The 25,925-nt window shown below is 56.3% G+C and overlaps 11 protein-coding genes and 2 non-coding genes across 13 annotated transcripts; 5 read left to right on the top strand and 8 right to left on the bottom strand.

The window, feature by feature from the left end:
* Positions 1-15: 15 nt before the first annotated feature.
* F5Z01DRAFT_657306 (PPPDE putative peptidase domain-containing protein) lies at positions 16-1,360 on the top strand. The gene is made up of 2 exons (XM_046263635.1): positions 16-563; positions 614-1,360. Exons 1-2 carry the CDS (start codon positions 453-455, stop codon positions 1,232-1,234), a joined length of 732 nt encoding a protein of 243 aa, XP_046117404.1. The 5' UTR covers positions 16-452; the 3' UTR covers positions 1,235-1,360.
* On the bottom strand, positions 1,361-2,280 carry F5Z01DRAFT_657304 (uncharacterized protein). The gene has a single exon (XM_046263634.1). The coding sequence runs from the start codon at positions 2,114-2,116 to the stop codon at positions 1,412-1,414; it is 705 nt and encodes a 234-aa protein (XP_046117403.1). The 5' UTR covers positions 2,117-2,280; the 3' UTR covers positions 1,361-1,411.
* On the top strand, positions 2,281-4,579 carry F5Z01DRAFT_657302 (mitochondrial inner membrane translocase subunit TIM44). Its single transcript, XM_046263633.1, has 2 exons — positions 2,281-3,392; positions 3,444-4,579. Exons 1-2 carry the CDS (start codon positions 2,446-2,448, stop codon positions 4,117-4,119), a joined length of 1,623 nt encoding a protein of 540 aa, XP_046117402.1. The 5' UTR covers positions 2,281-2,445; the 3' UTR covers positions 4,120-4,579.
* F5Z01DRAFT_657300 (uncharacterized protein) lies at positions 4,288-7,761 on the bottom strand. Its single transcript, XM_046263632.1, has 2 exons — positions 4,916-7,761; positions 4,288-4,867 (listed from the first exon to the last, which is right to left on the bottom strand). Exons 1-2 carry the CDS (start codon positions 7,406-7,408, stop codon positions 4,655-4,657), a joined length of 2,706 nt encoding a protein of 901 aa, XP_046117401.1. The 5' UTR covers positions 7,409-7,761; the 3' UTR covers positions 4,288-4,654.
* Positions 7,762-7,765: 4 nt separating this feature from the next.
* F5Z01DRAFT_657298 (membrane-associated progesterone receptor component 1) lies at positions 7,766-8,986 on the bottom strand. Its single transcript, XM_046263631.1, has 2 exons — positions 8,570-8,986; positions 7,766-8,518 (listed from the first exon to the last, which is right to left on the bottom strand). The coding sequence occupies exons 1-2, from the start codon at positions 8,620-8,622 to the stop codon at positions 8,050-8,052; spliced, it is 522 nt and encodes a 173-aa protein (XP_046117400.1). The 5' UTR covers positions 8,623-8,986; the 3' UTR covers positions 7,766-8,049.
* Positions 8,987-9,010: 24 nt separating this feature from the next.
* F5Z01DRAFT_t57 lies at positions 9,011-9,105 on the top strand. The gene has a single exon. It is a non-coding gene; the product is annotated as a tRNA-Ala (tRNA).
* A 420-nt stretch (positions 9,106-9,525) lies between these two features.
* On the bottom strand, positions 9,526-12,325 carry F5Z01DRAFT_623727 (vacuolar protein sorting-associated protein 35; the record flags this gene model as incomplete). The annotated part of the gene is made up of 3 exons (XM_046261338.1): positions 9,526-9,837; positions 9,891-12,117; positions 12,189-12,325. 3 exons carry the CDS (start codon positions 12,323-12,325, stop codon positions 9,526-9,528), a joined length of 2,676 nt encoding a protein of 891 aa, XP_046117399.1.
* A 448-nt stretch (positions 12,326-12,773) lies between these two features.
* F5Z01DRAFT_657293 (uncharacterized protein) lies at positions 12,774-13,898 on the bottom strand. Its single transcript, XM_046263630.1, has one exon. The coding sequence runs from the start codon at positions 13,741-13,743 to the stop codon at positions 12,943-12,945; it is 801 nt and encodes a 266-aa protein (XP_046117398.1). The 5' UTR covers positions 13,744-13,898; the 3' UTR covers positions 12,774-12,942.
* Positions 13,899-14,376: 478 nt separating this feature from the next.
* On the top strand, positions 14,377-14,448 carry F5Z01DRAFT_t58. Its single transcript has one exon. It is a non-coding gene; the product is annotated as a tRNA-Asp (tRNA).
* Positions 14,449-14,938: 490 nt separating this feature from the next.
* Positions 14,939-16,472, top strand: F5Z01DRAFT_657289 (t-SNARE). The gene is made up of 2 exons (XM_046263629.1): positions 14,939-15,947; positions 16,005-16,472. Exons 1-2 carry the CDS (start codon positions 15,366-15,368, stop codon positions 16,359-16,361), a joined length of 939 nt encoding a protein of 312 aa, XP_046117397.1. The 5' UTR covers positions 14,939-15,365; the 3' UTR covers positions 16,362-16,472.
* Positions 16,473-16,720: 248 nt separating this feature from the next.
* F5Z01DRAFT_657288 (uncharacterized protein) lies at positions 16,721-20,405 on the bottom strand. The gene has a single exon (XM_046263628.1). The coding sequence runs from the start codon at positions 20,040-20,042 to the stop codon at positions 16,932-16,934; it is 3,111 nt and encodes a 1,036-aa protein (XP_046117396.1). The 5' UTR covers positions 20,043-20,405; the 3' UTR covers positions 16,721-16,931.
* A 547-nt stretch (positions 20,406-20,952) lies between these two features.
* F5Z01DRAFT_139904 (putative calcineurin-like phosphoesterase) lies at positions 20,953-22,224 on the bottom strand. The gene has a single exon (XM_046257658.1). It carries the CDS (start codon positions 21,993-21,995, stop codon positions 21,087-21,089), a length of 909 nt encoding a protein of 302 aa, XP_046117395.1. The 5' UTR covers positions 21,996-22,224; the 3' UTR covers positions 20,953-21,086.
* Positions 22,225-25,363, bottom strand: F5Z01DRAFT_139903 (glycosyl hydrolases family 31-domain-containing protein). The gene is made up of 2 exons (XM_046257657.1): positions 24,921-25,363; positions 22,225-24,871 (listed from the first exon to the last, which is right to left on the bottom strand). Exons 1-2 carry the CDS (start codon positions 25,126-25,128, stop codon positions 22,455-22,457), a joined length of 2,625 nt encoding a protein of 874 aa, XP_046117394.1. The 5' UTR covers positions 25,129-25,363; the 3' UTR covers positions 22,225-22,454.
* Between the last annotated feature and the right edge of the window lie 562 nt (positions 25,364-25,925).

Genomic DNA, 25,925 nt, shown 5'->3' with positions numbered 1-25,925 from the left:
GTGTCAATTAACGACCAGGGTATTGTGTTGATTGGGCCCTCCGCAATTCTAATGGGGCAAAAGCTCGCACCAGCCTATTCGACCTTTCTGAGATATTACGGTATCCCCACGCTTTCCGCTGTGCACAGTGCACCTGCTGCATGCGAGCTCGTTAGCGCGGTCACTCCCACGCAGCCACGCTTGGCCGAGAACGGGTCCAATTGACGAACGGCCGCTGCGACGTCCACTGTCTGGTCGCGAAGACACGACATGACCACACCAGACGAGAAGACGTTGCTCTCCGCGCATCATCTGGAATCTTTGCCGGCACCATAGATAGTGCTTCAACTCAGTATCAGCCTGCACATTTCTTCCGCGCATCGATTCCTCCTCTGGCCTCTTCCAACCCCGCCACTCGACCGAATACTGCAAACCGACCTGAGACAAAGACTAGGACGCAGAGACACAGCACCATGCCCAGGCAGTCGCGCTCAGGCAGCTCTCGTCAATCAGCCAACCGGCACCGATCTACGCTGTCTCTGCAGAAGACCGAAATTATAATCAATGTGTACGATTTGCTTCCGGTACGAAGGCCTGACTCCTCTTAATACCATGTCTTGCTGACCTAGGGCAGGCTGGCCGTCTGTCGTCCGTGCTTTGGACTGTCGGGGCATCCCTCCTTCACTCGGGCGTCGTGATCAATGGCAAAGAGTATGCCTTTGGTGGCCATGATCATCCTGGCGTCACAGGCGTGTATTGGACGAAACCAAAAACAGAGCCACCGGGCGGAACATTCAAGTGCGAGCTGCTTCACGGCTTCACCTTGGCGTCGGACGAGGAAATCGAGGCAGCGATCCGAACTGCGTCGGAAGAATTCCAAGGCACCTCCTACAACTTGCTCACGAAGAACTGCAACCACTTCACGTCTTATCTTGTCAACAAGCTCACAGGAACACCCGGGCCCGGATGGTTGAACCGCGCAGCATCTATCGGCGTAGCGTTCCCCTGCGTGGTCCCCAGAGAGTGGATAGATCCACCCGAGTATGATACGGCTGACGGGGAACTACTCAGAGATGAAGACGAGAGTAGTAGGATGCTCAGAAACTCTGATGAAATGCCCCAGCTGGTCAGAAATAGCGGGCAGCAGGGAGACGATCGGTGGGAAAGTGACGAAGAAGCAGCAGGCGGCAGAAGAATCTCAAGGGACACGTCTGGGAGGATGCTGCCGGCGTCTGAACGAGCTCCTGCAAGATAAGTACCAATATGGGATTCGGCATTGTGTGATGTTGAGGGCGTTTTTTTTTTTCCTTTTTTGGAGGGGACTTGCGAGTCAAGCGTTTCCGCAGGCGTTGGGACCATAGCGATTTTCTCCCACGGGAGGTTTTGTATATTACAGTTCGGTTTCGTACAAATATGGTACAAACAAGACATATTAACGACGCTTCGGCCTGGGACTCCTCGTACCACCAAACTTGAGCTTGGTAGAGTCTGCCACCCTGACGACCTTGTCGCGTAGTATCTTCCCCTCTGGGCTCATCAATACCTTCAATGCGCCCTCTCTCCCCTGACCGAATCCTTGCAACACAACCTCCAGCTTGTGGATCTTGGGCGGTATCCCCTTGTGAATCAACCGTTCAATGACATACTTCGTCAAGGAGTATGCCGAGTCAAACGTAGACCTCCTGCTCTTGCGGTAGCCGAGGTTGCCGCACGACATTGATATTATGGGTTCGCGGTTCGGGCGTGTGCAGGTGACGTGTGTGTTGTGCTTGTGTGCGTACACATGGAAGTGGTACGGCTCCAATGTTTCGGTGGTGGGCAGGTCGCGACCCTGGCCGGTTGGCGTAGCTGTGCCGTTGAGGAGGGCATTGACGTCGATGCGACTGCCGCCGGAGCTGCTGTCAAAAGACTTGAAGATGGAGCTCCCAGTCAGAGAGCTCATAGAGTTGGTCTCGGGTGCTTGGGTCTTTTCTTCAGGCTGAGCCTTGCCGTAGAGATCTTCGAGGAAACTGCTGAGCTTCGGCTGCTCATCTTTGCGCTGGGCAGCAGAGGTCGTGAAAGAGCGTGTGGCCAGATGCGAGTTGAAGCATCGAGATAGAGGCTGCGCCGCACTGCGGCTATATAGCAATCGGCTCATTGTGGGAGGAGCTGGCTTGACCAAAGACAGTCAGTCAGTCAGTCAGTAAAACGTCGCGACTTGCTCTCCGACGTGACTTTTTTCCCGAGATTCGACGTGCAGGTGATTAGCCGCGGTTCAGCCGACAGGGGGTAGTCGCAGTCCGGTCCCGGTCCCTTGCGCTGTGCCAGGCTGGGCGTGGAAGCTGCTCGATGCGCCAAAACCGAAATTTCCTTTCGCGTTGAGCCGGACTTTTCCATCCCCTCATACTCGACAGTCTCCAATCCACCACAACCCCGTCCACGTCCTTGTCGGCTGGGCGATTTCTTTTTTCTTGCCCAAACCTCATTATGCACGCCTTTGTTCGGAATGCGGCGTCCACAGAGACGGCTCTGTCGAGAGCGTCTTCACAGCTAGCCCATGGCAGGTCACCCGCCTACAGGAGGTTAGCATCCACTCTCCCACGCCAGTCTGCCCGATCCGACGCCTCGAGTATACGCTATGGCCCTGCCTTCACCGCTCCTCTATCGCCGCTTCGATCTCCCTTCCTACCGGCTGAGTTGCGATTGACGTCGGCACGCGCTTTCCACGCGAGCACCTCGAGATACCAGGAGAAGCCCCCTGCTGCCGAGCCGAAGCCTACCGACACTGAGAAAAAGTCGGCACCAGAGTCCGAGCCCAAGCCAGAGGAAGAGGCCAAAAAGGCCGCCGGGGAGGGCGAGGAGGCTAAGAAGGATGGTGAAGAGGGCGAGAAGAAGGAGGGCGAAGACGGTGAAGGCAAGGACAAGAAGAAGGAAGATGCGCCGCCACCACCTCCTCATGGTGACAAGACCCCTTGGCAAGTGTTCATGGAGACAATGAACACGGAGTTCCAGGCCTCCAAAGAGTGGAACGAGTCGACGAAGCAGCTTGGTGATGCGGCGCACCAGTTCTCCGAGTCCGAGTCTGTCCGTCGCGCAAGGGAGGCGTACGAGAAGTCGACTGGTGCCATGTCAAGCACCGCCTCAGCCGCGCTCAAAGGCACTGCCGGTGTGATTGGAAAGGGTGCCGCTTGGACATGGGACACCAACGTCGTCAAGGGTGTGCGCAAGGCGGCCAACGTGACTGGCGATGCCGTCGACAAGGCCACCAAGCCCATCCGCGAGACTGAAGCGTACCGTAACGTCAAGAACGTCATTGACGATGGAAGCTCATCGCGCTATGGTGGCTGGGTTGAGAAGGAGGAGCGCCGCAAGAGGCGCGAGGCTCTCCAGAAGCAGCGCGGCGCGTATGGCAAGGTCATGGTCGAGGATCCTGAGTAAGTCTTGCTCCTACCGTGAGCTCTCGAGAACACATCTAACCCACACAGTGCTGGCACCAACGTGACGCTCCACAAGGACGCGGCCTGGAAGGAAGCGTGGCGCGATTTCCGTGACCAAAGCAAGTTCGCTCAGAGCTTTTCCAGCATGCGCTCCAAGTACGAAGAATCTGAGAACCCTCTCATCTCTACCGCGCGCAGCATTACCGATCGCATCGGTGGATTCTTCGCCGAGAATGAGACCGCGCAGGTCATCAAGCAGTTCCGTACCATGGACCCCAACTTCCAGACCGAGCCCTTCTTGCAAGAGCTTCGCGAGTACATTCTTCCCGAAGTGTTGGACGCCTACGTCAAGGGCGACACGGAGACCCTGAAGCTGTGGTTATCCGCCGCGCAGTACTCGGTCTACGAGGCGCTTACAAAGCAGTACCTCCAGGCCGGCATGAAGTCGGACGGGCGTATCCTCGACATCCGCAACGTAGACATTCTCCGCGCCCGCATCCTCGACCCTGGTGATGTGCCCGTGTTCATCATCACATGCCGCACACAGGAGGTGCACGTCTACCGCAACGCCAAGACCGGCGAGCTCGCGGCGGGCATGGAGGACAAGGTCCAGCTGGTGACATACGCGATCGGTATCACTCGCGTGCCAGAGGATGTCAACAACCCCGAGACGCGAGGATGGCGGTTGATTGAGATGCAGAAGAGCGGCAGGGACTGGTACTAATCGCCTCGAGGCCACGACTGGAAAGTCGGGTCAAGGCGCAACAGGGAATGGGTGTGTCGATATTGTACTATATGTTCCAAAATACGGCGATGGGAAGCATCAAGAGGGAGCAGCATCTGTTTCTTTTATAACCACAGCAAAGCATGGTTGATCAACGGGGGGGGGGGGAAACACCGCTCTACTAGAAAGGGGTTATGTTATGTTCGCCGTCAAGGCGTGTACTGTTATCATGTATATGGAGTTTTCACCTGGATAGATCAGAGTGGGCGATGAATAATACGCCGACAGGCGAGTTCAATGTCACTTCAATGACCCGGATGTGTTAAGATGAGAATCATGTTCGATTCCTTTCCAATATACAGTTCATACCAAAAAGATTTCAAACCCATAAACTCCCACGCAATGCCAGTCTCGTTTCGTACACAAGATTCCGTCCTACAAATCAGTGAGGGAAAAAAAAAGGTGTTGCCGTTGTGGCATGTGTATACACGCGCATCTCTTGGTCCTCAGGCAATTATTGCCTATCGTGTGTTTCTTATCGATCTCCCTCCACCTCCTCCTCGTCGCCCATATATAGCGACTTGGCAGCTTGCCGGAGGATCTTTGCTGTCTTTTGAATGAAAGTCTTGGCGCCCTCCCAGTCTTCGGCCTCGATGAGGTCTCGGATCGCGGGAAAATGCGCCTCTTCGTCTGGAGACCAGAGCTGCGGGCCAAAAATGACATGTTTGTATTGTGTGCGGTTGGGAATCTGGAGGCTGTTAGAACGAGTCTGCGTAAGAAGTGGAAAAGTACTCACGCCTCCCATCTTATCCAAGTCCAATAGCATGGTATCAAAGCTGCCCATCTTGTTGTTGTATCGCACCCTCTGCTCGCCCATCTCGGTGCTCTCCCAGCCAGCGGTGTGCATGACCTCGTGGTCCCACGTGTTCTCCCAGCTCGCGAACGCCGTGGTGGATACTTGCACCGCCTTGATGGCCTTGGAGAGATCTTCGAATGACACTCGAGTGTCGGCGCCATGTTGCTCAGCGAAGGTCTGCAGTTCCTCGAGTCCGCTCGAGAGAGCGTTGCCGTAGGCAACCATGTCAAAAGGCATGATCGCCTTGTCAGCGAGATCGAGGATGAGAAGTCCGACAATCTGGCCCATGAGTCCGTGGTAGACGAATCCAGGGTCGATGGTCTTCTCGACGAGTTCAAAGTCGTCGTAGCTGGAGAACCTAGGGAAGTGATCGCCACGGAATTGGAGATCTAAAGACGAAGTGCCCGCAATGTGCTGAAAAGGAACAAAGCCGCCACCGAGACCAGGCGCCTCGATGTGTTGAGACGCCTGTTCGTCCCAGAGATTCTTCAGGGTGACATTCATGTTAGGATCCTCGATTCTGGCCAGCGCGTGGAGCAGCGTCTTCTCAAAGACAGGCGAGCCAATGGCTTGCAGATCGCGGCCAGCGACAACATTGTCAAGGTTGATGTAGGCGTAAGCATCCTCGCGTACCGACTCGATGTTCGCCTCCACAAACTCGGTGGAGCCAACGAGATTGTAGTCTCCGCCATCCCAGGACATGAACTCGATGGATCTCAGGGGTCGCCATCCGCGCAGGATCAGATCACCAAAGATCCTGGCCATCTCGACCATGATTGCAGTGCCCGAGTGAGGGTCTGCCGCGCCAAAGGCTAATGAGTCGCGCTGGTTACCAATGATGATGGACTTGGCTGATTGTTCCATTCCAATAATCTTGCCCTTCACGTTCCAGATCGTCTTCTTTTCCTCTTCGTCCTGCTCGTTCTTGAGGCGGACGATGGGCGACTTGTCGTCGCCTGTCCAGTATTCATCCACCTCGGGCACCTTGCCTTCCCATGACTCGGGAACCTTGTCGCCGTGGCCCTTCAATTTCTGGAGGAGGACCTGCGCATCACCCCAGGAAAGTGGCAAGCTGGGAATATTGACCAGACCGGGAGCATCCTTGACTTTCATCCTTGGAAGACCCTTTCTGCTGCCCCAGGACGGTGTCAGGGCATCGCCAACGGCCCAGCCCTGCAAGGCGACGGATGCACGCTGAACGCCGTCTTTCGGTATAGATCGCCCATTGGGCGCATCGTCGCCGTCAAAGTCCGCTGGGTCGCTGTAAATGATGCACCCAGCGAAACCCGCCAACTCAGCAGCCTTGACTTTGAGTCCAGCGTGCTGTGGCTCATCATATCGGACCAACGCAATGGCGCCCTCGACTTTGACACCCTTGTCAGTCAGCATCTTAAAATCCTCTCTCGTTCCGCGGTTGGCGTAAATCAATGGACCCCTGACGTCTCCCGCCTTGGACAGTCCATGAAAGACGTATGTTTGACGCCCAGCCGTCTCCTTCTGACGCTCTGTTTCGTCCAACTGTGCTGTCCAGACGGCCTTGTCCCCTTCCATGATCTGTACCGCTCGCCCATTCTCCTTGGGGTAATTCAAATACGCCACGTATTCGTCCAGCCTGACCTCGTCCAGCGCGGCCCTGCTAAACATGCTCTCCATATCCATCGCTGTCGCGAAGTCGCCCTCTGAGCCCGCAATGTGCGCGTAGCTTGCGTAGTGCTTCACTGAGGCGCGTAGTCGCATCGGATCCACGCTGTTGAGGACATGTACTTTCAAGTCCTCAGGGTTGAAACGGAACCCACCGCCCATGGGTCCGTTCAACGAACCAAATATGTCGCTGGCGAAGAGCAGGTACACAAAGCCAAGGACGATGAAAGCAGCCAACAGCCGCGCAAAAATAATGATTGCCATCATGCCGTTGACCTCGGGCATCTTCCATCGCCACCCTGGCCTCGTGGTCACGTTCTCCTCCTGCGCTTCCGCCTCTCCCGAGCCATTATCGCCGTCAGAGTCGGGTCGCTGGGGTAGCTGTATGCGTATGCGCGGTAGACTTGGCAACCGCGGCCTCCAACTCCATTTCCATTTGGGTAGCGAGAGGCCTATCCGCTTGCCCCATATTGAGCCTCGCGAGGAGGATGGCTCTTCAATGTCCATCTCCTGCATCTCGCGTCGCACCTGCGCAGCCTCGTCTTCATCGTCGGTGTCGCTCTCGAGCATGCCGTCGATGTCGTCGCTTTCGTCTTCTGATTCCACTGTCGGGGCGCGGTATCCATCCGGTCTCCGCGAGGAGCTTGGCGCGCCGGAGCGCAGCAGGCCTTGCGACTCATGTTCGTTGTCCTGCGCGTCTGCATCGTCATACTGCCTTCCACGTACTGCGAGAGACTGCTCGTATGTGGGAGGTACGGGATCGTAGAAGGGCTGCTTCTCGGAGGGCGCCATGGTGGCGGTCGTCTATTGGTGAGGGACTCGAAGGTAAGGGGTGGCCATGCGCAGCACCAGGGGATGATGGGTGGGTGAATGCCGTGTCGGATCTGGAAATGAGCGTCGGAGCGAAGGAAAGTCGAATCACGCAGAAACACCAGAACTAAGCATGGTACAGCGTTGCAAACAAGGCAGAGAATAAGGTTACGGGTTGGAAAGTCGACGGTGGAGGGAGTTGGGAGCGAGTCGGAGTCCACGTAAGTTCGATGTACGCATACGGATGTTCAACTGGACAGAGACCCTGAGCTAGGCTTGGCGTATTTCCCAAGTCCGCCACGCCGCTCGGGCTACCCTACGCATTAATATCAGGCCACGCGATGACTGACTTCCCATGGTCAAGTCTACCATTTATTGTTTTCGTCCCATTAGCGACGACAATTATAGCACTGCTCAGATTTCCGACAGTTGTGTGACTTTACCTCTATTCCTTACCAAGTTTAGTTCACCGTTCGTGTTCCCTCTTCGGTTCGGACTTCGAGCGAGCTCTATAACCCAGCCAAGTTGCTCTATGCAAAGTATTCGACACAGACATCGTCGATATGAATATTGTCTAAATGAAATGGGAGACCACCCGAAGGCGTTTCGTTCTATACAGTATATCAAGCCTTGCCCTGGTTGAACTCCTCTACACTGACCAGGCGGCCTACCACATCGTACTTCTCGTTGAATCTCTCCTCCCATCCCTGCAACGCTTCCATTTCGTCCCTTCCCAGATCTGACAGAGTGTCAAGCGGTCCATCGAGGTCCTTGGTCAGCATCTCCTCATCAAAGCTGCCGCATGCCAGTCCCCTGCTCGCGTCTCGTCCAGCAAAGTTGGAGTACGGGCCACCTGGGCCGTAGAAATTGCGACCGCGCGAGACGTCAAAGACCTTGCCACGCACGGCAAAGTAAACAGGTCCGCCGTCGTTGCCTGAGAAGGGTAGTAGCGTGCGCGGTGTGTAGGTCTTGAAGACGACGGGAGGCGGGGGTCGAGGCAGCGTCGCAGGTGTTGGTGCGCGGAAGGTGAGGTAGAGCGTGTAGAGAATGGCGGCGAGGAAGAGGAAGTTCAGAGGCGTGAAGAAGGTGGCGCTGTCGATTTGTTAGATCTCTGGTGTCTCGGCTGAGCATGGTCAGACGTACGGTGCGGGCTCACGGGAGGCGTGTTCGGCCATTTTCTCTTGGACGTGGTCCATGGCGGTAAGCTTTTCCTCGCAATCGAATGTCTCGACCTTTGCTTCCAGCTTCTCGCAAAACGCTCAAGGGCTTGTAGGTGTCACAAAGGATGTAGCGGCGGGGACGGAGCTCGAGGTCGCAGCTTGTAATCCTCCGGCGGGAACAATGCATCGCATTACCCCACCGTGATGACTGCCAGTGACAGCTGTCTCGACGGGTATAAGTTCAGACGCGTTGATTTTGGAATACAATTTCATCGAGAAACAGTTCAGTTTGAGAGAGATTCTACGCAGCCTTGCGAAAGTCTTTCTGATTCCTCTTTTACATCGCCGACAGTACAGGGATGAAGAAGTCAAGAAACCGCTCACCTGTATAAGAGCCAAACGCTTTGCCATCTCCAACGCCATTGGGCGGTTGGTGTAGTGGCTATCATCCCCGCTTTGCATGTCTTCGGACATTCACTGTTCTGCGGGTGGTCGGGGGTTCAAATCCCTCACCGTCCAATCTTTTGCTTTTTGCTTGTCTAAACTAATCAATTTCGTCAATATCACACCTCCCCTTTTTTTATCCAGCACAAGCACGGCCATTGGGATTTGCAGGCAAGCGATGAGTGTGAGAGGGCTGCCGTTGAACGTGGAAAGTGCGTCGCGTTTTCCATGTGTTGACTTTGCCCCTGAAGGACGCAGTCTTGAAAGGAGAAAGAAACACCATCAAAGCAATATTTTTATTTGTTCGACTTTTGCCTGTTTTATCAGATGTAGGTTTGAAATCGGCCCAGTCGGGCGACACAACTGACGTCTTAGTCTAGTGGCGCATTGGTTTCAACGAGAAGGGACAGGATTCCTTGCGTGTGGCATGCTTAGCGAACGGGTATACATATTTACAGACAAGTCTAGACAGACGACCCGACCCCCACAACGCAATTAACTAGGATACAACACCACACCCTCGTACTGCCTGCTCTGAATGTTCTCCAATGTCTTGTGAAAGTGCTTCCTGCTCTGCTCGATGGATGCCGACTCTTGCTGATTGCCGTTGAGGTTGGAGTGGATCAGCTCGATGAGGCCGTTGAGGTACTTTGTCGTCACCGATTCGTTCTGTTGGTCAAAGTAGTAGACGTAGCGGTCGAGAATCTCCACGAAAAGCTCGATGCTGGTGGCTGTCTCCATGCAAGAGTCAGCGACGCGGAGGGCTCGTTGGAGGCACTCGAGCACGCGCTTGCCATCACGGTAGAGCTATCATGTGTTAGCATCAAAACTGCGCGTTTTGTAGTGTTGTGGAAACTCACCTCCGTGTCTTCAGTCTCTCCCCTCGACGCAATAGGTGTCGCCCACCACAGGTGACTGGCGAGGTAGACGGCACGGCACTGGTCCGGCTTGCGCAAGAGCTTACTGCCGTGCTGGGCGCACTTGGTGATGAGTGTGTCGTAGTTTTCGCGTCCAAAGTTGCGTGTCTGGTGCAAGGCGGTGGCAATCACGCATACGGCCTGGAACTGGGCCTTGGAATCCGACACGGCCTCCTCGTACACAGTGAAGGCCTGCGCAAAGAACTCATAGGCCACCTCCTCGAAGCCTGCCAAGTCGGCCGTTTGGCCGGCAGCGCAGAATAGTCGCAGAGCCATCTCAGCTGCACCCGCGCCATTGACGCGAGTGTACAGGGTGCTCACCGACGAGTGAATGAACTTGTACAGTGCATTGCTCTGTGTCTCCCAGTTATCTTCGTAGTGCTCGCGCAGCTTGAACTTGCGCGCAAGCCTGAGGGATGCCGTCACCAGTGGGGGTGTTGTGGTGCGGATGCGCTCGCCGCCTTCACCATACGCCTTGCGCGTCATATGCAGTAGCTTGAACTGGGTGTCGTTGTGGGATGCCTGAAGCAGGTGGATGATGCGCGCTAGCCAGCCTTGCTCCTCAATGGTCTCGTCGGTCTCAGCGGTCCTCCGTTGCGCGGCAGGGTATGCCCCTTGTGGTGGCTGGTTGCCCTCCTTGATCAGCACGGCCAGCACCTCGAGCACATTCTCCAACTGCTCGGTCGTCTCGATCTTGGTCTGGTTCTTGAGCAGGGCACGCGCCACGCCACCGGCCACAGCTCGTCTGGTGGGGTATGTCTGCGCTTGGAAAAGAGGCACGTAGGTCGGTAATGACAGGGCGGTGAAGATGGAAACATAACGGGTCAGAGGCGCTTGCAAAAGAGCCAGCAGGCTTTGCTGGGCGGGCGCAGAGTGCAAGTCTGCATTGTTCATGTGCTCGCGCGTTTTGACGGTGGCGTACTCGAGGATTTGGTTGACGTAGTCGAGGCGCTCGGGATAGATGTTGAGAGCCAGATTGCAGAGCGAGACGAGCAGCGCAATGACGTCCTGGATAGGGAGGTGCTGCGCCTCGACAAGGTTCTTGACTTGCGCAAAGAAGACCTCATACAACTGGACGTTGGCTGGGCTCTCATCAGCTGGTGCCTCAGCTCCGTTGAGAGTCGTCGCGTCCGTCTCCGTTGCAGTGGTAGACTGCGCGGATTCGTCGGCTTCCTGGCCTTCCTTGGGTTCCTCGGCTGTTGCCTCGTCATCCGCCGACTCGCCGTTGGCTTCCGCTGACGCAGTTGCTGGTTGCTTGCCCTTGCTGTCCTCCTCGGTCCCCTGAGGCTTGGGGGGCGCCTCTTTTGCGAGCTTGACCTTCTCCAACAGGGCGGCCAACGCATCCGACTCGGTCTTGGCTCTATCATCGCCGCCGTTGTTGGTGCTTTCGCGCTCAGCAAACTCGGACAAGCGATCCATCAACCCAATGACGATAGCCTTGACATTGACATGCGGGTTCAGACGGGAGACGGCCCCCAGGAAGCGATCCAGGGTATGAAGGTGGAACTCGTCGGGGAAGACCTTGGTGATGACCTCCAAGAGGTACTCCTGTGCAAGGACATCTCGGCACTGGACCACCTGCTCAAGAAGCGGCCCCAGGATCCCGGTCTTGTACGTCTCCAGGTCCACCAACTGGCTCAGGCGCTCGACGTTGCTTCCTACCAGGAGCTGCAGCTCCTTGCGCTCCCGCAGCCTGACCTCGCGTTCCCGCGAGTGGCCCTGGTGCTGTAAGCGGACCCACAGCTTGTTCATCTCCACGAAATTTGTCAGGACGAAATTGATCGAGTCGCTCAAGTTGCCCTCGGGGCCATCGCCCTCGCCGTCCGGAAGGTAGTCTCTAGCCTGGCCAGACAGATAGTAGCGCAAGAACAGGCCCCTGATGGGGTGTTGCACGCCACGGCTCATGTCCATCATGTCCTTCATGAGCTCCTTGACGGGCGCGTCCTCCACCGACATGTAGGCAGTCCCCACGGTGATCATGAGGTATAGTCGAGGGATGATGTTGCCTGCATATTGGACAAGCTCGTAGAGGTCGGCGAGGTGGTTAACGGGGTGGTTCTCGCGGAGGTGGACGGACAGATAGCGCAGGGCGTCGAATATGGCCATGTAGAGCTCGTAGTACTGCTTGGGGCTCAGGCTGCTCGTTCGAAGCTCGGAGACGAGGGTGGAACTGAGGCTGTTAGCTACGGTCCATTGCGCCGCCTGGAGGGCAGGCAGGCAGAAAGAGCTGTCCCAACTCACCAGCACTTGAGCGCATCCATGAGCTTTCCAGGCGTGTCCAGGCATTTGCGCATCATGGATGTCTGCTGCCGGACAGCCACCAGGGCATCTTCCAGCAGACGCGCCTGGTCTTGGTCCGGCGGTGGCGCTGCTGCCATCGTGGATGGAGCTCGGGGTGGTTGGAGCAGTCAGGCAGTCGGCAGCGGGGTGGCTCGCGGTCTGGGCTGGAGGAAGGGGAGAAAAGCCAGCAGCTCAATGGAGAGATTGAGCGACGGAGAGGTGGTCGTCTACTGGTATGCGACAATGTGTGGATCGAGGACGTCCTGCCGCGGTGCGATGCTTCGAGAGGTGTCTGTACCCCAGGGCGGTTCGCAGCTGTTGACGTTGGTGGTTGGTGGTGACGCTCTGGCCCAGGCCCGGCTTATCGAAGTAAGGTATGGGGCGGTGCTCAGGCAAGGCACCTATCAAAAGGCAGCCCACGCGGCCACTGGCAGCGAGCGACGTGGACTGGGGGTCACTCAATGCTTGTGACGACGACGACGGCCATTGCAGGCAGCATTAAAAGTCAATGAACCCTGAACTCTAAATTGAATGCACATGTTCAAGTCATCGAAACATGTCTCATAAGTCTATAGTAAGGTACCCAGAATCTAATGTCTAGCTCAAGCAGAATGTCTATCCAGTGCAGAAAATGTCCCGCCTACCCTAAAACACCAAACACCAGCGCTCAGGAAACAAGAAGACACAAAACCAACCCTGAGCTCCAAGCTGCAACTCAGGCTGCTTCCATTGCGGGGCTCACCGCAGGCACCCCCAAGTCTGCCCTCATAAACTCAATCAGAGACGTCTCGATTGAATTGGAAAACGCAGCCGAGATGAGGGACGCGCTGTCGTCGGGCTTCGCCGTGGGCGACATGTCTGCCACGATCTCGACTGACTCGACGTCACCGATCTGCGCCAATTCTCTGACCCATTCTAGACTCTGATGCTTGGTTGCATACAACAACCTCAAGTCAGAGACGCTCAGCTGCCGAGGTCCCTCCCATTCGGCGGTGGGCAGCCCCGCCTGAACGACGACGCGAAGTTTCTTGAGACTGTCCATGCTCTTCATGTAGCGGCAAACGCCCGTCCAGGCGTACGAGTCGGCTTCCACGTCGCCGCCGCCGCAGGCCTTCTTTTGCAGCGAGATCTCCCTGACAAGCTCCCGAGTCGATGTGGTGCGATCCTCCATGAATGGCACAAGAGCCTCGAGATCATGTCCGAATGTGAACATGTTCTTCCCGTACAGGTAGCACGAGGCCTCTTCTCTGATCTGGCGGTTCACGGCGAGAATGGCTGGCGCCAGCTCGGCCTTTGATGCCCGATAGTAGGTGGTCTGGTATGAGCGACGGGCGAATGTCCGGTCGACAATGTTGTATTTGGTTCTGCATTTCTGCTTCACATAGTCGCCCTTTTTGTCCTCAGGAAAATTGCGGATGGCAATTGCATTGTGCTCGTTGGTCGCCAAAAGATGCTCGTATATCATCATGCGGATCTCTGGAGGGATCCTCAGGAAAATGGGTGAATTGACTGCCATGGTGGATGAGGAGGATAGGCGAGGCCACGGCAACAGAGAGAGAGGATTGTTGTCTACGAGGTACGCAGAGGGAAAGGTGAGAGGAAAGTTGCATCAGGACGAGGGGGCATCGAAGTGCATCTGTCGGCCTCACCACATGCTACTACATATACATAATCTCTTTCTTATCCTTCCCTTTCCGATGGTCCTTGAACGACGTCGCGCTTTAACAAAATCCTTACCTAGTTTCGAAAGTGGCGGGCCCCACCAGCCGTCAGACCACTGGCAGATTCAATCAGTGGCATCGTCATCCGACCCGCTGGACGGTCAACGGGACCAATCCCTTGCTTGAGGCAATAAAGGCTCTCTGCGGATGCCCCCTGACTCGGCAGCTTCACTTGCAACGCTGGCCGCAGCGCGACTCCGGTGCGACCCGCTAGGCAGACGGAACGTCCGATATGGTTGGCCATCCGGGTGCGCCAAGAGAGTCAGCGCGCCGTGCGGCTCTCCGACCGACTTGCCAGGCGCCGAGCGCGGCTGCGTCGGTGGCGAAAAGGAAGTGCGAGGATGAATTTTTTGGTCATATATTTATAAGGCTGGGTCTCAGACAAATCTTCACGTGATCTCACTACGACGACTGCCAACAGTCGAACATCTTCCGTAGTATAGTGGTCAGTATGCAAGCTTGTCACGCTTGAGACCCGGGTTCAATTCCCGGCGGGAGAGATCCGCCAGCCGCTCAGCGGTTTCCTTTTTGCTCTTTTGATTCTTGTTTCACTCATTGATTGGTATGACGTATGGTCAAGCTACCCCAGAACCAGGTGATGCCCTACGTACAGACTGGAGCGACCTATGCGTGAGGACGATGTCTCTCAAGTCTGAGTGCGCGATACCTACCTTACCTACTCCGTAAGTACCTGACGGGAACTCGATCCAAGCCCGCGAAAAGTCAAAAGTTCTCCCAGCTGCCCGTCAGCACAGCTTCGCCCTCGCCAGTGCCCAGTGAGTGGATGGTAACTGATGGTGAATGCGAAGACCTGCTGCGCCACCATGTCAACGGCTAGACTGATGATGCCCAGCGCAGCCAGATATTAGTTGTATGTCTCTCCAAAAATAATCACTACAAAGTCGCCAGCGCTGATGGGTAGAATCTAGCCGCCTATGGCTTAGCGCTGTGGATATATGCTTATGCGAAAGTACGAATCTCTCAATAACTCTATACAATCCTCAGCCATTATAACGCTCATAGGCTGTAATTGCTACTCGATATTGGCACCACTCCTGACAGGGTTATTGCTCGCTAGGACAGACCAGCGCTAGCGACTTTGCCGAGTGAGTACGGTAGTCTAGTCTAGCTACGGCTGACGATAAAGGGGCAGGGTACAGGAACCGCCACAAACACGACCAAGGTAGGCGTAGTGTCCTGCGCGCTGGGCCGCTGGACCCTGGATGACCGGATCTAACAATGCCTAGCTCATCTAAAAGACATGGAGCCTCTTGTCGCGTACCTGTCTTCCAGTTTTAAATAACACCACCGGTCGCTTTCTCTCTTTACCAGGTTACACACCAGCCCAATCCACGAGGAGGAAATCATCTGGAGACCAATCATCCCCAAGCACTCCCACGAACGGGCAGAGATCAACATGTCGAACCCATACGGGGAGCAGAACCCTTACGCTCAGGACCAACAACAACAGTACGGCCAACATGACAACTACGCCCATGAAAACTACGAAATGCAAAGCTACAACAACAACAGCGATCCCTCTGCCGTCCTGAGCCAACAAGACTTCCTCCACCGCGTGCAAGACCTGCGCAACCAGATCGACTCCTTCACCAGCGACCTCACCACCATCAGCCAGCTGCACCAGCGCGTCCTCAACAGCGCCAGCGGCCACGACCAGCACGGCCAGCAGCTCGACCAGCTCCTCGCACAGACGCAGCTCCGCGTCGCCAGCATCAAGGACGGCATCAAGGCGCTCGAGCACGACCTGGCGCGCACAACCGGCGGCGCGCGCGGCGTCAAGACCACCCAGCTCGACACCCTGCGGTCCTCATTCCGCAGGGAGCTCGACACCTTTCGCAGCCTCGAGAGCGACTACCGCGCGCGCTACCGCGAGCAGATTGCGCGCCAGTACAGGATCATCAACCCCGACGCCGACGAGCACGAGGTCCAGCAGGCCACCGAGGCCGACTGGGGCAATGAGGGCGTCTTCCAGGCGGCGGTACGACTCTCTCCTCCTCTTCTTTTATCGTGTTGTAGGATACTGACATATGTATAGCTCCGCACCAACCGCACTGGCCAGGCAAGCTCCGTCCTCGGCAACGTCCGCGCCCGCCACGGCGAGCTCCAGCGCATCGAACAGACCCTCATCGAGCTGGCCGCTATCTACCAGGACCTGGCGACCGTCGTCGAGCAGCAGGACGTGCACGTCCAGGCCGCCGAGGCCAACGCCGTCGGCACCGTGGAGAATCTCGAAAAGGGCACCGGCCAGGTCGAGGTCGGCATCAAGCACGCCCGCAACCGCCGCAAGCTCTTCTGGTGGCTCATGCTCGTCATCTTCCTCATCATCGCGGTCATTGCCATTGCCGTCAGCGTCAAGATCTGCGTCGTGGATGATAACTGCAAGAGCAAGTAAACGTGCGCCTGGGTTGGAGTTGATTTTATGAACACCATGTGGATGATACCAGAGTTTATACAAGAATAGACATGAACGAACATACGTAATACTAATAATACTCATCACTAATCTAGGGAGGTATTGTCAAGCATACCACATCTGTTATTGAGCATACCCAGCGTGACCAAGTGGCGTGAGATACGGTAGCCCTCGTTCAGCCGTCAATCTACTATATCGTAGCTTGAACTTTTAAGGCTATCGCCAACCTTATAGCGTTATGCGGCTAGAGCGTGATTCGGCTACTTATACCTTATCGCGGCGTCTAAAATACATGAATTAATAAAGATACTAAGTAATCATAGCCTACGAATACTAACTAGATAGTAATAAATTTAGCTACGGGGCAGGGAACCTTTACGCTACAGCGTTTGCCACACTTAACTCCAACGTGTATGCTCAATAACAGATGTGGTATGCTTGATAATACCTCCCCCATTTATTAGTGTTCACACATGCACCTATGTAAACGTGCGTGATACGAAACATGTGTCCCGTTAGCCATTATACATCATCATACTCATATCAACTCTAGAAAATTCGCATATCTTCCCCGACGCTCTTCACCTCGGCCTCGCCAGTCGCGGCGCGACTCTCCTTCTCCATCCTGGCGCGGTGCCAGGCATCCCACTTCCTCCTCGTCTCCCAGTCGACGTCCTCGTCCCGCTTCAGGTAGCCTTTCTTCATCATGCGTCGTCGGTGCCTCCTGCGGCCCTCAAAGGTCAGCGACTGCACGTCGACGTCACGAATGTCGGTGCCCTGCAGGGAATCGGTGATGTCGAGGATGGCGTCTGCGAGGTCCCGGCCGGCAGCGTTGAGAGCGGAGCGACCCGCACCACCCGTCGCCCACTGGTCGAGCTTGACGGGGATGGCCTGGCCAAAGGTCGGATCATCGTGCGACCACTTGCACGGCGTCGCTGAGGAGCAGCTCGTCGGCTGGCAGTACAGGCCGCACATGATGCTCTCAAACAGGTACCACAGCCCGAAGACTATTGTCAGGATGCCGAGGGGTGTTAGGCGAAGTCCGGGTTGCGTGGTGTAGAGCCTGGGAATGGGAATATGGAGGTAACCGGCGGCGTCTTTATCTTTGACATGGATATAGACCTTCTCTGTGACAGGTTCTGTTGTTCCCTTGACGGCCGCAGAGGGCCTGTTGGCCGAAGTCTTGGAAAAGCCATCGGCCAGACGGCCAATGCCTTGCTGGGATGTCCTTACACCTGCCAAGGACCGCCCAAGCTTGCCGACCATGCGCTCCGTCAGGGTGAGGGTGTTGTCATCTTCCTCCTGCTTGACGACTGTTTTGGAGATGCGGTCGGGCTTTTGGGGGGACGGATCGCTCATCCTGCGTTTGATCTTGCCGTCGTGGTCCTTCATAGCGTCGAGCTCGACGTCGAAGCTGTCGTTGACGGGGGCTTTCTCTGGAAGCTTCGCAAGTAGGTCCTTGATTTCGGGTGAGGCTGTCTTGGTGCCAGCAAGAACCTCTTCAAAGTCGTCCAGGGTGGAATCTTCGAGGTTGAACATGCTCTTGATCTCAGCGAGGTCTGCTTTGACGGAGGGAAGAACTGCCGTGTTCTTGAGCGATCGCTTGTTCCGCGGCAGAGATCGCGCACGGGGTGGTCTCGAAGATGATGTGGATCGGCTTCGGCGGCGCTTCTCATCTCCGCCTAGATCAGATGCCGTATCGCTGTCCCGCGCTCTCAGCGGCTCACTGCTGGTGGATTTGGCGTCATCCTGTTCGTCCAGTTTCGCCCCAAAGTCAAGCTTCCTGATCGTCGCTGGGGTCTCGACGTAGGCTCCGGACACCTTGGGCGTGGGCATGCTGAGCACATCCTGATGCTTCACGGGCTTGGGCGTCGAGTCCACATCCTCCGACCGCTTAGGCTCTGAGAATGGCGAGGCTGCCCGCACCGAGCCTCGTTCCGAATAGTCGTCCCTGGGTGCAAAAAGACTCATCTCCCCTTCGATGCGATCAGTCGGATCTGTCTCAGAATGTACACTGGATCTCTTACTCCCCGATGATGATTCTGAGGACATGATCCTCCTCAGTCCGGCAATTCCCGTACTGGGCCTTGCACCATTCTTAGTGGTCGCGCGTCGGCGGGCGGCAGCGCTGGTCGTGGTTGCTGCTCTTCGGGGCGAGCCTCGGGCAGGTGAGCCCTCGCCGGATGTTTTGTCGCTCTTCCGTCCAACCTTTTTGGCGGCCTGTGAATCGGACGCGGGACTCTCGCTCGAGCCCCGGATGACCTGCCGCAGCAGATCTTTCGAATCCGCGCGACGGTGCGACAACGTAGGGCGTGGACTCGTGGGTTGCGGCTCTTCGGCTGCCTTGTCGGACGGAGACGTATTAGGGCTCTCGCCGCTAGCAGCGCTCGCTGCCCGCTCCTCAGCCATTCTCTCGCGGCGCGTCTTGTAGGTCGACGGAGGGGTGTCCGGCACGGCAGCCACGGCGCCGCCGCCTGGTCGGTACCAAATGGGCTTCTGCGTGAGAGACGGACTAGGCCGATGTCCCTTAACGACCGGCTGGATCTCTTCGGGTGATTTGGACCGCGATGCTGCATTCTTCTCCCTAATCTCTTCCAGTCGGGCAGACGCGAGCTGCCGCTTAGACAAGCCTGCTGTTTCCCGTTGCCGAATGTCGTCGAGCTTGGTGTTGGTTGGAAGCGAGGATAAGTGCCGGGTTGGTATAGGTATCTTTGCCTCGGCATCGGCCTCGCGTGCTTTGATGTCGTCGAGCTTTGTGTTCTGCTGGTCGGCTGGTCGCTCGAGCGGGATGTTGTTGCCAGCCTTGACCTCCCTAGAGCGAATCTCGTCGAGTCTTGTGTTCTGGGATCCTGGGTTGTTGACGCGAGTTTTTGAATGAATATCCACCTCGCTGTTCTCGTCAAACTTTAGGCGATCCGCGAAGGGCCGGTTGGCGGTCGCCTTGAGCCTCGGACTGTCGGACACTTGGATGTCGCCAGCCGTGAAGTCGTCGTCAATCTGCCAGGTGAAGACCTTGTCTGGCGACTGAGCCTTTGGCGCAAAGCTTTTGGGCGGTCCCACGGTCTTGCGCAAGTTCGAGGCAGGGTCCTTCTCGACGGACGGCAGCGGGAGATCCTCAATGCCAGGAACGAGGTCGGGAAGTTTCGCGTCGCCATTGGTGCTTTCGTGATTTTCGGTTTTCTTGCTTCTCCAGTCCGATTTTTCGCGCCAGTTCGCGCCCTCGCTGCCGTCCTTCTTGATGGACTCGGTGCGCTTCACGCCGTCCTTCTTCAGGGGGATCGGCTCCACGCTGTCCTTCTTTTCACGCCACGGGCGGGGCGCAGGACTCGGCGAGGCATCGATGGGCTGGGAATCGTCGGTGTGGTCTGCCTGCAGGCCCTCCTCCTTCTCGGCAAGGCGCATAGCTTCCGTCAGGGAAAGCGGCTTGCGCGTGCCCTGCGACAAGGAACTCGTGGGGAGCTTGGAGGTGCTCGCGCTGCTAGCGCGTCGGCTCAGCGCGGGCTGTTTCGAAGGGGAGTGGGCGTGGTCGGCCGAGGTGGTGGACTGGTGCCGTGAGAAGAGTGGTTTGCGGTCGTGACTCCCGTTGATTGCGAGGTTCTTGATGCCAGGTGAGGAAGAGCTTGCTGGACGCGCCTTTGCGCCTTCCTTCGCGCCCTCCATAACGCGTTCAGATTTCGAGTAAGTATGAAAGTAGCAAGCACGCGCAGTGGTATCGTATCATGATCAATCGCAGGCTGAGTTCAAAGGCGCGCCGTAGTCATAGTATATCGCAGGAAAGGAGTTTGCTGTTGAACTTCCGGCGCCAGCTAGTCTTGTTGATCCACGCGACGCCTCGCGAAGCTGTACAGGTATAGCCTCAAGCTATGTCGCGCAGCGGGAAAGCCGAGCAGAAGCAGACAGCGACGTGAAACCCAACCCCAATGGGAATGGCAGAGCGACACCAGAGGGTATCCTGCGTCGTCCGTCGCGTGTTGTTTTTGGAGAATCCAACAGGCGAGACACTGGCAAGGCCGAATGTAGGAGCCAAACAAATAAATGGACTGGAGGCCAAAGGCGTCGAATGGGGGGCTCAACTCAGGGTGAGGTGGGCTCAGGTGGCTGGGCCTTGGCGGGCGCTGGCTGTTAGTGGCCCGCTGGTTCGCTAAATTAGTGGCTCTAGGTCATCATGGCGGGCGCCTCAACCGCTATAGATCGATCTGGTTCTCAGGCTTCTCAGCAGCATTTGACTTCACCTTCATCATCACCAGAGCATCATTTTGCGAAGAATGACCCTCCAATATCAACTTTCTCTCTCAATCTGGCCGAGGGCTGCAGCAATTGAGCAGACACTGACATCCAAATCAGGTCCAAGCCATAGAACCCCCCGGAAGGCACGTCGAAAAGACCAGGACACAAAACGCGGTGAAGGCTTGTGGCCCATCCTGGACCCATCAACATGCAGTTAGTGATCTCTGTACTGTGCTGCAACCTCGAGTACTTGGTTTGCAGTCTCACTTAGACTCATCTGCAAGTACCTCCAGTGAAGAAGGGAATATCCTCCTGATCTTCCCCGACCGACCTCTTCCTCCAACTTCCCGATGCGCTCTGCTCATGCGCTGGCGTTGGCTCGTCCAGCTGCATGTCACTCCACGTCAGCAAACCCCGACTTCACTCACAACACGCACATGTACGACATGTACAGCATGACATCCAATCAGTCCCAATTCAACACAGAATATATCTCGATGGGTCAAAGGTATGCTTCACCGGCCTCTGATCTACAGGCCGCTTATCCCTTGGAAAGACGTATCCTCGCTGGTTGCTCACAACTCTCACACCATTCCTCGACTCCAGCTCTGTCGTCCAGTGCGTATGTCCAAACACCCAATGCTTGACGCTGCTCCACTCTTCACCCACGCACAGATCCGTCGCAAAGGCTGAGCTCACAACGTTGCCCTCGTGCTGTGGGCTCGCCGTCCCCTTGACGAGAGGTGCATGGTGCGTCACGACAATCACGTCCCGTGGCTGCGCTTGACCGGCATCCTCCTCGCGGATACGGCGTAGCTTAGATTGCAGCCACGACCGATCCGATGCGTGTGCGGCGCTGTGTGCGGTGGTGGACCAGCCTCGAATCTCCTTAAAGTCACTGACCATCATGCCGATCTTGTCAGCCGACTCGGCTGCAATCTGTGACCACAGAACACATCCTAGAATCGTGATGTTTGGCTTGGACGGAAGGTCAAGGTCGTACCGGCCCTGATGCAGGAGGGTGGCCTTGCCCTCGAGCGACGGCTCATTTTCCAGCTGCGACGCTTTGTGCACCGCTTCCTCGTATGACATGCCATGGAACTCGTGGTTCCCCAGGATGAAGAACACGCGCTCATACCGGGCGGTCTGCCGCTGAAGAAAGGCTAGGAGCCCATCGTGGTCGATGAGGCGGCCAATGTCCCCGCCGAGAATGAGATAGGGCGCCGTCACAGGGAAGTCAAAGGTGGTGTATTGCTGACAGAGTTCAAGGTGCAGATCGGACATGAATTGGAAACGCCGCGAGGGATCAGATGTGTCGGAAGGCAAGACCCGGGACGTGAGACGCTGAAGAAGACGTGAGGCGGTTGCGGCCAGACTTGAAGTCATCGTGGCTGCGATCTGCCTATGCCTAAAGTCTCGCGAGAGACCTCGTAGAACATGCTCTAAGACTTGAGAGGCCTCGTGAGCGTAGTGAAATCAGGCGTAAACGTGCTCAAGTTGGCTCCGCTGTCGCACGAGGTCAGCCCTGTGCATGATGTCGACCCATCATGGTCACGTGGAGGGCCTCATAATCGAACATCAAGTCCCAAGACTTGCGATACTTGCTTGATTTCTTACATGCATAATTCGGGCAAGACATGGTCACTACGGTCGCTTGCATCGACGAAGCTCAGCTTTGACGTCCATGCTCGCGCAATGGCGGATCTTACACGAGACCGGGAGCAGCCTCGCAAGAGTACCCCTTCCCTAACAGCTCTCTAAGCGGTATAGGCTATCCTGAAGCATGACAGTTTTCAAGCTTTACATGAAGTCGCAAGCACCACGAGGTCAGGTCAGCGGACTGCTCTATATCTCCTCACCTCGATCGCGAATCTCGACATCAAACTCCCTATCTAGGCTCCACGAACCCACCACCTCGTCATCCTCATCAGCCAGGACGACAATCTTCTCCACGACCCGTCTACTCTTGTATCCAAAGCGCCCCGTGGATCTGACCCCGACTCCATCCCACTCAAACGTAATATCACTCGTTTCCTCGCCCCCCGTATCCATCGTCTCCCCGTCGTCGAGGTACAAGCTCCCCCGAGCCTTGCCGTCTCTGCCCGGCGCCACGAGCAGAGTGAAGTCATTACCACGCAGATCCGTCGTCGTGTTGGCAGACTCTGACCGCATGGGAATGATGCTTCCCCCGCGGATATGCACCGGAATGTCATCCCACGCTACACCTGTTCGCTCAACTACCGCCCCGCTCCCCTCGATCTTGTCTCCCGTCCAAAAGTCATAAAACACATCGTTGGGGAGATAAAAGTTCACCGTCTGCGAGTCGTCGTTCGTGACAGGGCTGACAAGGATGCTCTCCCCCAAAAAGAACTGCGTGTCAATAGCCCAGGTACCCTCGTCTTCTGGATACACAAAGAAGAGCGGGTTGACACTCGGGACACCCGTGGCGCTCGCCCTGTATAGTGCCGTGTAGATGTAGTCGAGCAGATGGTACCGGGCGTCGATTGCCCTTTTAGCGGCGGCGGCGACGCTCGGCCATTGATAGAACTCTTGAAAGTCACTGCTAATGTCGGCGTGGTTGCGGTAAAAGGGCATAAAGGCGCCCAGCATAGCCCAGCGCGCGCACATGGCCTCCTCCGCCTTGCCGTTAAACCCGCACACGTCCGAGCCGACCATGGGGTGGTTGAGGACGGCGGTGAAGCCGAGCATCTGGGGGATGCTGACGCGATAGTCTGACCAGGTCGAGTTGTTGTCGCCGAACCAGTGGGCGGCGTAAGCGCTCGAGGAGGAAAAGGTTGAGCGGGTGAGGACAAAGGGGCGAGACGAGGGACGGCGCTTGATGAGGCCCGCGCGGGTCGCCTTGACCATGGAGAGGCCGTACATGTTGTGCGTGTCGTACTGCGAGGTCCCATCGTGGTTGGTGATGTTTGTCCAGATGGTATTGTCGCTAATGTCGCCAAGGTGATTGTTGATTCGGTACTCTGGATTGAGCAGGTCTCTGCCCGGTAGACCTTTTTTGTCCCCGCTGGCTCGAGTGCGCAGGGCCGTGCTGTTGGGCTGGAAGCTGTCGGGAAACCCAGGGATGGGCCGCCCCGTGTTTGGTCGACCTGGGAAGGGAGGGTCAGGAGGCGTGTTCGTGTCGTCTGCGTGCTTCTTGGGATCGCAGGTGGTGTCTGGGCAGAAGTTGGATGCCTCGTTCATGTCGTTCCAGAGCCCGTCCACGTCGAGACCTGTGTCGGGGTCAAAGAAGATGTCCATCTCATTGACCCACCAGTCCACGCCCTCTGGTGAAGTGTAATCAGGCCAGACGACCTCTCCGGCCCACTGGACGCCTCGGTAGGGAGAGCCATCGTCCGCCAACAGGAAGGCGTCAGCTTCGAGGCCACGAATGTACGGGTCATAACTTGTGTTGGTGCTGGTCCCGGGGTCGAGCATCATGATGAAGCTTTGATGTCGATCGTGGAGCGTGTCGACAAGCTCTCGCATCTTGTCCATGGGAAAATTCACAGGATCCGTGACAAAGTTCTTTCGCAGGTCCATGTAGTCAATGTCTGCCCAGATGACCTCCAGAGGGATCCCCGCCGCGCTGTAGTTGGCCACGACCTCGGCGAGATAGTTTACATCCCAATAGCCATACTTTGCCTGGTGGAATCCCAAAGACCAGTAGGGCATCATGGCAGGGAGACCGACTACCTCGGCATACTGCTTGCTGACATTTTTTGGGGAGTCGCCGGCCAGAAAGTACAGGTCCAGGATACCGCCGAGCGTGTTGTACTCGAGAAACGTGCCGTCTTCGGCCGTCGTGTTGATTTTGATGTCCATGCCGTTCGAGTTGAGAAAGAAGACGCCATGGCTGCCCGTTGTCCGGTGCTCGAGGTACATGGGGTGGCTTCCATAAAGATTGGAGCCGCGAGGTATAAAGGGCGACTCGCCGTTCCAGAGTGTCCGCGTGTAGTCTTGGGTCGGCAGACGGAAAGGATCAGAATGCTCGCCTAAGCCGTAGAGGTTGGCATTGTCTGGCAAAGACGTTCGCAGACGCAAGAACTGTGACTCGAAGACGAGTGGCTGGCGGCTCGTGTCGAACAGGATCTCGCCTGAGCCTTTGCGCCGGATTGTGAACGAAAAGGGGTCTTGCTTGAGATCAAATGACAGAGCGGCATTCGCATTCATTTGCTTGCTACTTTCTGGTCGGGAGATGTACGACTCCGGGACCTGATAGACCTGCTCATCTGCATCGTGAATGACCACATGCAGGCGATCTTCTACTCGAATGTCAGAGAATATTGACACATACTCAAGCACATCGCTCACCAGTCTGATACTCGACTACGAGCTTGAGGTCTTGGAGGTCAAGTCCATAAGCATTGCACGCCTCGCCGGCGAGCGTGAGATCGGCCGTGAGGCCAGTATCGCCCTCGACGATGTTGGAAGCTTTGTAGCCTGGGCATTCATCGATAGAAGCTGCTGCAACTGCCAGTCCAGCAGCAGCAAGCGCGTACGTCCAAGTCAAACACTTCATCGTTCAAACTGTGATGTGAAGCTCGGAAGGTCTCGCTTGGCGCAGCCTGGGCCCTGAATCAAGGACAGCCGTCTCTTCTTGTGTGCCGTCATGGCGGCCCGCCAGTGTCTCATGGGACCCATGGCTGTCTCAATGTAACGATGCGTGCACTCGTTGATCATGCTGTGCGGGGGATCGCCGGAGAGAAACAAGTTGGGGTTGTTTTGTTAATCCGGAGGGGGTCATCGCAGATCTTTGATCAACTTTGGGTTGCATTCCTGATGAAAGTCGCATCATTGTACATGCAGAGTTTGATGACGTGGGTACATGTAGTGTCGAGAACCCGAGGGAGGCATCGCCGTCATTTGATGTTGCTCGACTAGGATCATGTCTGGTGTCTGCTACATCAACCCACCGACGTAAATCGTTCAAGCTCCCGTATACCGCGCGCATGAGTGTCAGCGACAGTCGGCCGCACGAGGCGAGCACATCTAGAGGCCAGGCTGGCACTGCTGCCTACTGGTGGACGCGTGTCTTGACCTCAATCGCAAAGGTGACCCACGCGCCAAAATCGAGTAAGCAAACGTCTTGGGTCGGATCTGACTAGCTCCAGTCAGCTTCGGTTCCGTTGGCGCGTCGGTGAGATAGTTCAGTCCGTTCCGTGCGATTACTACTACATGTGTCGACACTGGGGCGGGCGGGGGGGGGGGGGGGGGGGGGGGGGGGGTATGTGGGCATTAATAGAGAATAAAAAAAACAACAAAAGGCACAAGACATGTAAAAAAAAAAAAATAAGAAGAAGCAAATAGAAAAAGTCA

This window comes from Emericellopsis atlantica (assembly GCF_019669845.1).
Source record: "Emericellopsis atlantica unplaced genomic scaffold F5Z01scaffold_16, whole genome shotgun sequence".
NCBI classification, from domain to species: domain Eukaryota; kingdom Fungi; phylum Ascomycota; class Sordariomycetes; order Hypocreales; family Bionectriaceae; genus Emericellopsis; species Emericellopsis atlantica.
Note: the sequence above shows the minus strand (reverse complement) of the source record. Positions and strands in the feature narration are given on the sequence as shown.